General features: G+C 38.1%; 1 protein-coding gene across 1 annotated transcript in view; it reads right to left on the bottom strand.

Annotated features, from left to right (window-relative positions):
- Positions 1 to 2,066: 2,066 nt before the first annotated feature.
- LOC115306141 (tripartite motif-containing protein 34-like) overlaps positions 2,067 to 10,049 on the bottom strand; it is an 18,498-nt gene continuing 10,515 nt past the window's right edge. The window contains exons 5-7 of the mRNA XM_029956379.1: positions 4,950 to 4,972; positions 3,663 to 3,766; positions 2,067 to 3,073 (exon numbers count right to left, since the gene is read on the bottom strand). Of these exons, the coding sequence (XP_029812239.1) occupies positions 3,054 to 3,073; positions 3,663 to 3,766; positions 4,950 to 4,972 (147 nt within the window). The 3' untranslated portion in view covers positions 2,067 to 3,053. The remainder of the gene's footprint in view (positions 3,074 to 3,662; positions 3,767 to 4,949; positions 4,973 to 10,049) is intronic.

The following is a 10,049-nucleotide window of genomic DNA, read 5'->3' as shown; positions in this document are numbered from 1 at the left end:
AACACAAATAAGTAAATAAACAAATAAAGTCAGCTTTTAGACCCCCTACTACCAAATATTACTTTCTTCACATTCCAGAAGCTCTTGTACTTCATACAATGTCTCACACAAAGTCTAGAGGGAACCCATTTGTCATCTGGGGCCCAGGATTTTGGATCAGATCAGAGATTCACAGGAAATCAAAGGATGGATATGGGATTTGTGGGAGGCAAGAGAAAGAAGGAAGTATTACAAAGACAAGAGGCTCTTGGATAAAGGAACTCATCTCCTTCGGTCCTCACTCTTACCCTGCCCTAGTTCACACCCCATAAACACACACACACACACACACACACACACACACACACACACACACACACACATGGATTCTAGAAATCTTCACCTTGGAATCCCTTGTGTTACCAGAGGTCATCCAAAGATGAGGCAGATAGGGATTTTGTGGACAAGCAGGAAGGAGAGCAGATACTGTTTAACCAAACGGTCCACATTTTTTCTCCCTAGCTCTGAACATAGTTAAGGAAGTGTTGGGAATGAAAGTGCTAAAAGTCACGGGGATCCCACCAAGCCTCAAATAAAAATCCACTGCAGAGATGACTCCCCTCCTATCTCACTGAAGGAAGAGAACAGGATTTCCCTCTTCCTTCCTGAGAGGGAAGTTTCAAGTCACTGCAAAAGGAAAGCTGACCAGGCAAGCAAAACACTTACTTCCACCATTGCTATGAACTCCCATGATTATACTTCTCTTACTGTATCACTGTGAATCAGAACTTTTAAATGGATATTCAACTTCAATGAGGTAGAATCACTGCAGAAAAAATTAAAAAAAAGACTAGGTAGCTCTACAAAAAATTTTTATTTTAAAATAAGCTACAATTTAAAGAAAATTGTAATTCTTTTTTTTACTTTATTTTTTATTTTTTTTTAGAATATAACACTATTTTTTAACATATGCAATTATTTTCCATCATTTACAATACAATAGTTACAATGACACTCCAAACAGAAAAGCAAAGTAAAAAAAAAAAAAAAAAAAACACCAACTTCTGTTTCATGTAATTAGACTTATGCAGAAATTAGAAGGTTAAGTAACAACTAGTTAATCACCTAATTTCACAGCTATCTGAAGTGGCGATCGTTATATAGCAGCTTATCTATGATACATTCAAGATACATGATACAATTTATTACTTGCTCATAAGCTAAAACCCAGCCTGCTTACTACCTTTCCTTAAATTCCACCTCTATACTACAATATACTTGAGGTCCATGCAAAAAAGTACTACCTTTTATATAGGAAATGGATGATTAAGTCTTTGGTGTTAAGAAAATTGTAATTCTTTAATGAAGTTGTTTTATTTCTTAAAACAAAACAAAGGTATTAATGTTAAAAGTAAGCTAATATGTATTCTTAAAATCATTTATTTTGCTTACAGTGAGAAGGAGCTGAAAAATGAACAGACACCTTATTGGATCCTGCTTATGTGCTTAGAAAACATTCTGTTGGTTAATTTTCACAATTCTTCATCTGGTACATTTCTTTTTTTTTTTCCTTTCCTTTTTCTTCATCTTTTCTTCCTTTTTTTTTTTTTTTACAAATGAGAAATTAGTAGACCAATTATTTATAATATTTATTAAGAAATTGAGACACTTAGATGCTTTAATTTTATTTTTTAATGTTTTATTTATTTATTTTAAATGTTTTTAAAAAATTTTTATTTTTGAGAGAAGGAAAGACAGACTGCGGGTGGGGGAGGGGTAGAGAGAGAAGGAGGCACAGAATCTGTAGCAGATGCCAGGCTCAGGCTGTCAGCACAGAGCCCGACGAAGGGCTCAAACCCACAAACTGCAAGATCAGGACCTGAGCCGGAGTCAGATGCTTAATCGACTGAGCCACCCAGGCTCCCCTAGATGCTTTAATTTTAATGACATTTATTTCTCGCAATGATCCTAAATATGGTGGGTTTTATACCCAGCTTATTTTGAGAAAATAAATACAGCATTAATGTATGTTAAACAAGGTTGCATTTGCTGTGTGTGGAGAGGACAGGAACCCAGACACACCGAACATAAACTTTCATTCTTATATTTATAATATTTTCTCATTTTCTCCTAACTCTTTGAGGAGTAAGGGACATCATCAGTATACTGCCACACCATTAAGGATTAAGTCTTTAGTGAATAATCCCTACATTTAGGTCTTCGATAATACATATAAGTTGTTGAAAAACCTTCCTTCATCTTTTTAGTCAGTGACAGAGGAAATGGGACTGTAACAGTTTGACAGAGTTGTTACCTCAATAATGATCCTTCTTTATGAGGCATCAGCCATTTATTTCCCCTTGGGAGTATGGAAAATTGTGACTAGAGATTCTTTCCTAATGCCAACATGATACTGGGAAAAACAGTACTCAAGGCAAATTGTACACCCTGCTGCTAAATGAAGGGTGTTTAAGTAGAGGAGAAAGAGGCAGCGAGGGAACATGGCAAGATAAGCTCAATGTACCCAAGGCAAGCGGAAATGAGTAGGGGTGTAAGAAGGTTCAAGAGCTTGGTGTGCACATGGGGTCAGTACATTTACTAGGGCTGAAATACAGAAAAGCTGTCTGAGAAAAGGAATATGAGGAGAATTTATATATAAGAAACTTATGGGTTGAGACGGTACCAGCCTTGTAGCCTAGGAAAACTCCAACACAATGGGGAGAAACAGGCAAGGCCAGGATTAAGAGGAAAGGCTCAGAGAAGGAGGACTCCTCCAAAGCATTATATTCAAGTTGATTCCGTAACTCTCTAATGTAGAAGCCATATTAGGTTGATGCTTAGAGTAAACATGTTGACACTTTTAAGTATGTCTAACACGAAATTTCATATTGGATTCTGCGCATGTTCTATCATATGCCCCCAGGATCAAACTCCCAGTGACGGCTCCCCGATCTGATAACCAGGGAGCCCAGGACACCATAATCGCTGTTACTTGCATTATTTGACTTCCAACAGCATACATATCTCACTTGCCTTCATTCTGTAGAACTGCCAAAATATGTTGTATTCAGGGGTCAGTATGGAATCACGTGAGCTGCAGAAAAATTACAGGATTGGGTGAGGGAGATGACATAGATTTACTTGTGATGCTGTGAAAGGAATCTGATCTTGGGAGTAACTGGAATGGGAACTATGAAGAAATCTGTCCTCAGGGAGAGGCATAACACTGAAGAAGCCTAACATGTATGTATGTGTCAGAGGGGAAATACAGGTCCTGGAACATGAGACCCACTAGGAATGAAAAATTCTGAAAGATGATGAGAACAAGGTGGTGGTTTGATGACACTGATTTCTCCTTACCTTGCTAGTGCCACACATGTGTCAGCTCTCACATAATAAAAACAAAACCAAAACCAAAAAAACATAATCAACATAAGCAAGTGAGTCAGCCCTGGAATCTCTTTCCCTGAGGATCGGGGCAAGACTGGGGACGATGGTAAGGTAGTGAACTGGGAAGGAGAATATGAACCCCACACCTGGCCACTCCCCATGAAATATGATCAGCACATGACATCCAGTCTCCTTTGTCTTCTTCTCCATACCCAGAAATTGTGCCCTTTCCCCAATTAGCCCCTGCCATCACAAGGCTCCCATAGCCACCCACTTGCTCTAACACTACTCACCTTTTTCAAATGCTTGTATTATCCTTTTCAGATTAGGAGCTCGGAATGCTTTCCTTTGTTCCTTGAGAAAAGTTTTCGGTTTCTTTAGACTCAAGGCCTCACTCCTAGGGATGACAAAAATTGAACCCCACACTTCTGACTTTTCGTCCCTCTAGAATGACAACTTTCTATCTTCACCCCATTGAAGCATCTGAACCCTGGAGACCCTGAGAAAGAATAGGAGACTCTTGACCTTGGAGCCAGGGAAAAGTGTTGCCCTCAGTTGCCCTCGGTATGATCTTAGGAAGGTCTTGACGTCTCAGAGGCACAGTTTCCAAAATTAAATCATGAACCTCTCCCTTTCCAAATCCTAGAAATCATATCAAGTTATATGAAATAATGGATATAACAAAACAAAATTTTGGTGCCTTTAAAAAAACACTTAATGCATGGAAAAGTCACTGCATGGATGCGCGTTCCCAAGGTAGATGATCAGAAAGTATGGTTGCAGAACTTGGCTCCTGGGTGTTTGGAACAGACAAGTGTGGAAATATTGTCTGGGGAAGACCAACGTCTTTAAACTCTAATTCCCAGTAGGAAAGCCCTCAGAATAACATCTGAGCTTTCATGTTTTCTGGGAAAGTTTGCAAACACTTGGAACAGAAGACATGAGCACCAAATTCATGATGGCCTGGATTTCATGTCTTAGGAAAATGCTCGATGCTGTCAGGTAGGTGTGGAAAATTTAGACACAAGGGTGCCACTTTTCCATTCTGGCTTCCAACATATGTGATCAAGACGGACCACTTGCGTGTATGTGGTCAAAATAGTCCTTGAGATTCAAGTCTGTTTTTGGAAATCTAAACAAAGCCACATAGAAGGTCTCTTCTATTCCCAGGGCAGAAATTTAAACATAAGGGAGCTGTCTCCAACTCTGGGGGCTTGGCAGATAAAGAACACATGACTTTCCCAGGATAAGCCAGGCACCTAAGAAATGTGAGAGCCTGAATTAGACACAGCCATGCAGGGTGAATAAAAGCTATCAAGTCACAAGGGTCTGCCACACTTCAGCCTTGATATGCTACAGACCCAAACTGTGTGACTTCCCACCACCCAAATTCTCTACCACAGAGCCTGGTCCATTCTCAACAGTTACAGAACACTCAGACCACAATTTATGAACAGGAATTTCACATAAAACTACACATCCAAATTGTGCTGCCCTGAGTGATGTTTTATTTTAATTGATCACCCCAGAACTCTAATTTCCTTAAACATCTTTCACCATCTCTGATCTGCCACACATACCTTTCCACGAGGTGATTCACATCCTAGGGAGAAAAGAGAAAACATGAGTCAAGGGGTAATAGGCCCTCTACACTCCCCAATTACAAAGTGTCATCACATCCCCACCAACCTGTATGGTGGGAATAAAGACGGTCCCAAAGTGAGAGCAAGTAAGTAAAAATAAGACCCAGACTAATCATTCCCAAAGAGTCATGTGAGGTTGTCAGATTTCCTAAAAGGTAGAAACAGCTTTGAGCCTTGTAGAAGTAAAGCATAAAGCTTCTAGTATCTGGAGATGAGACATATTTATGAGGGAGACAACAGTTCTGTAATTTTTTTCCCAAAGTGCATGAGATGCTACAAATAATGCGTGGCTCTTTCATTTATTCAACAGAAACCTAAAGGAATCTGCTATTATTTGCCAAATATCAGGACAGACTTTGGAGAATCAAAATTGGGTAAATAATCATAATATCCTTCCAGATATTATGCTTTTGCTGAGGATAAAAGCAATATATGAAGGCAGGCATTTTTCAAGTCTCTCCCTTCTCATTACACACTATCTGTAAGTGACCTTGTCCACTCCCTTAAGTTCAACACACACATATGTCCACTTGATTTCCTACTCTTTGCTTTTACTCAGTCTGTCTCTTAAACGCAGGTTAACGATTTCAGTAAAAAACAGGTCACAGAAATTAATAGGTTAGGATGTATAATACATAACTTACCACTCACCAACCAAATTGTCTCCTCTCTTATACTCCATTGTTCATAAGGTAGCAATATCCATTCAGTCACTGTCCTAAATATTACAATATTTACTTGAACTTCAGTTTCCACCACGAAATCCAGTCCACATTCTTTTTTATTATTTTTTTAGTTTTTTAAGTTTTTATTTATTTTTAATTTTTAAACTTTTTTTGTTTTTATTTATTAAAAATTTTAAATGTTTTTTATTTGTTTTTGAGAGACAGAGAGAGACAGTGCAAGCAGGGGAAAGGCAGAGAGAGAGAGGGAGATACAGAATCTGAAGCAGGCTCCAGGCTCAGAGCTGTCAGCACAGAGCCTGATGCGGGGCTTGAACCCACAAACCGTGAGATCATGACCTGAGCTGAAGTCGGACGCTTAACCGACTGAGCCACCCGGGCGCCCCTTTTAAACATTTTTGAGAGAAAGAGAGAGAGAGAGAGAGAGAGAGCGAGCGAGAGAGAGAGAGAGCGCGAGCAGGGAAAGGGCAGAGAGAGGGAGAGAGAGAATCCCAACGAGGCTCCCTGCTGTCAGTGCAGAGCCCGACACGGGGCTCGATTTCATAGACTGTGAGATCATGATCTGATCCAAAACCAAGAGTTGGACGCTTAACAAACCAAATCACTGAGGTGACCCAAGTTTTTATTTAAAATATCAGTTGGTTGGGGTAATTGAGTGGCTCATTTGGTTAAGCATCTGACTTCAACTCAGGTCATGATCTCATGGTTCATGAGTTCGAGCTCATAATCAGGATTTGAGCTCAGAGCCTGGAACAGCTTCAAATTCAATGTCTCCCTCTCTCTCTCTCTCTCTCTCTCTCTCTCTCTCTGCCCCTCCACTGCTTGAGCTCTGTCTCTCTCTCTCTCTCTCAAAAATAAATAAACATAAAAAAGTTAAAAATAAAATAAAATTTCAGTTGGTTAACATACAGCATAATATAAGGTTCAGTTCAGTCCACTTAACAATTTTTAGCCATCTGATTTCCTTTATCATCACAGATATTGCCTTATTTGTTTGAACAAATATCTACCGATATATTTGATTTCCTTTACTTCAGACTTCACTTCCCTCATGTCACCAAAAACTAGGACAACAGGCAGGTCTACAAGGGCCATTAAAGAAAAAAGGTTTTGCTCTCTGTATTAGGGCTTTTGTGTTGCATATGACAGAAACCAAAACTATATTAAGTAGAGAAAAGGATCTGGGGGGCCATTATAACTTTAATCAAAGCTTAATTTTGAAGCTTAAACCCCATTATCAGGATCCTATGTCCTTCTCCAAATTCTATTTATTCCGTCTTTATTGACTTTACTCTCAGTTCATAAAGGGAAGATGTATCTCTTGATATAAACTCCAGAAGAAAAAAGAACTTCTCATCCCACTTAAAACAAAAATACCTCTTATGCCTGCATGACACTGCCCTGCATTGGATCAGGTGCCCATATTAAAAGTATCACTGAGTTGTAGCTAGAAAGGAAATGAAGCAATGTTGGAGGAAAGTTCCCATATCCTACTGGAAGTAATTTAGAATTAATCTGAAGTAGACCATGATAGGGTAAGATGCATGCTGTAATCATTCCAATAACCACTAGGGGGGAGAAAACTAAAACTAAGACAAAACAAAACAAAACCCCCACAGATATAGGAAAACATAAAATTTTATACTAGAAATATTTGTTTAACTCAAACAAAGCTAGCCAAAGAAAAACAGAACAGTGGAAACTACAGGCGACATATGGAAAGAAAACAGCAATATGATAAATTTAAATACAACCACATCAATAATTGCATTAAATGTTACTGCTTTAATATCCCAACTAAAAGGCAATGATTACAGGAGTGCTCGGTGACTCAGTCGGCTGAGCAACCAACTTTGGCTTAAGTCATGATCTTGCGGTTCCTGAGTTCGAGCCCCATTTTGGGTTCTCTGCTCTCAGGTTAGAGCCCATGTTGGATCCTCTGTCCACCTGCCCCCTCCATCACTCCCTGCCACCCTCCGCACTCTCTGTCTCTCAAAAATAAACATTAAAAAAAGGCATTGGGGGCGCCTGGGTGCTTCAGTCAGCTAAGCATGCAACTTTGGCTCAGGTCATGATCTCCCAGTTCGTGAGTTCAAGCCCGGCATCGGGCTCTATGCTGACAGCTCAGAGCCTGGAGCCTGCTTCAGATTCTGTGTCTCCCTCTTTCTCTGCCCCTCCCGCACTCACACTCTGTCTCTCTTAAAAATAAACATTAAAAAAAATTTTTTAAAGGCAATGATTGGGGCACTTGGGTGGCTCAGTCAGTTGAGCGTCTAACTTTTCAGGTCATGATCTCTCAGCTTGTGGGTTCGAGCCCTGAATCGGGCTCTCTACTGTCAGCACATGGACCCTGCTTTGGAACTTCTGTCCCCATGTTTCTTTGTCCCTGCCCTGCTTGTGCTCTCTCTCTCAAAGATAAATAAACATTAAAAAAATTTTTAAGGCAATGATGATTATACTAGATAAAAAGCAAGACTCAACTATTGCTATCTACAAGAGACATATTTTGGATCCAAAGACACAAAAACAGTAAAAAGATAGAACAATATACACCATGCAAGCAGTAATCATAAGATAGCTCAAGTATCTAAATTAATATTAGACAAAATAGACTTTAGACAATAAATACTATGAGAGAATGAGAGGGAAGTTTCAGAATAAAAGCTTCAGTATACCAAGAAAGGATATAACAATTATAAATGTATATGTACCCAACAGCCACGCTTCAAAATACACAAAGCAAAATCGAGAGGATTAAACAAAAACAGACAACTTAGTAGTTGTGGATTTCAATAGCTCACTCTCAATAACTGATAGAAGAGCTTGTATGAAAATCTGTAGATACAGAAGACATGGATGATACTATCAACCAACCTGACCTAACCAACAATTATATCTAATAAATGCAGAATACACATTCTCCTCAAATTCACATAGAAAAATTTTCTGAACATACACTCTTTTAGTCCATAAAATAAGTATCAATACATTTAAATACTGAAATAATAAAAAGCTGCTGAATGAAAGCAAATTAAATTTTAAACCATGCCAGAAGAAAAAGCGAGAAATCAAGTATCATTAGACAGCAAACTTTCTAGGTATTTACCCAAAGAATATGAAAATACTAATTCAAAGGGATATATGCACCCTAATATTTATAGCAGCAATACAATAAACAAATTATTGTAACAGTTCAGGTGTCCATCGACTGATGAACGGATAAAAATGTGGTATCTATATTTAATGGAATATTACTCAGGCATAAAAAAGAATGCAATCCTGTCATTTGCAACAATATGGATGGAGCTAGAGAGTATTATGCTAAATGAAATAAGTCAGTCAGAGAGAGACAAATACCATATCATTTCACTCATCTGTGGAATTTAGGACAAAAAAAGGAGAAAAGGGGGAAAGAGAGAGAGGCAAACCAAGAAACAGACTCTTAACTGTAGAAAATAACATTGAGGGGGCAGGGGATGGGTTGAACAGGTGACAGGAATTAAGGAGTGCACTTGTGAAAAGCCCCTGGTGATGTATGGAAACATTGAATCACTGTGTTGTATACCTCAAACTAATCTAACAAGGTATGTTAACTAACTGGAATTTATATAAAAAATTTAAAAATTAAAAAAATAAACACACTTTCAAATATCCCAAGGGTTAATAAAAAAAAAATCACAAAGGAAATTTGAAAGTACGTTGAACTGAATAAAAATAACCAAACAATCAAAATATATGTAATATATCTAAAGCAATGCATTTTTTTAGAGGAAAAATAAACTTTTTATTGCTCTTGCTTTTGTTTAAGACAGTTTTATAACATTTGGCTTAACAAAGCATTAGCTATCTCAGTATAGGAGAGAATAATAAAATCATTTTTCAGCATCCAAAGCTAGTGAAATTTTTATGCTGCATGTATTAATTGAAAAAAATAAAAACACGGAATACTTGTGCACTGTTGGTGGGAATGTAAACTGGTGCAGCCACTGTGGAAAACAGTATGAAGGTTCCTCAAAAAAGTTATAAATAGAACTAATCTATGCCCCAGCAATTGCACTACTGGGTGTTTACATAAATAATACAAAACCCCTAATTCAGAGGGATACATGCACCCCTATGTTTGTAGCAGCATTATTTACAGTGGCCAAGATATGAAAGAAGCCTAAGCATCTAATGATTGATGAATGAATAAAGAATTATTCAGCCATAAAAAAGAATAAAGTTTTGCCATTTACAATGACATGGGTGGAGGTGGAGAGTATAATTCAAAGCAAAATAAGTCAGTCAGAGAAAGACAAATAACATCTGATTTCACTCATGTGGAATTTAAGAAACAAAACAAATGAACAAAAGA

This window comes from Suricata suricatta, chromosome 11, assembly GCF_006229205.1.
Source record: "Suricata suricatta isolate VVHF042 chromosome 11, meerkat_22Aug2017_6uvM2_HiC, whole genome shotgun sequence".
Classification (NCBI taxonomy): domain Eukaryota; kingdom Metazoa; phylum Chordata; class Mammalia; order Carnivora; family Herpestidae; genus Suricata; species Suricata suricatta.
This window is presented reverse-complemented; position numbering and strand designations above follow the sequence as displayed.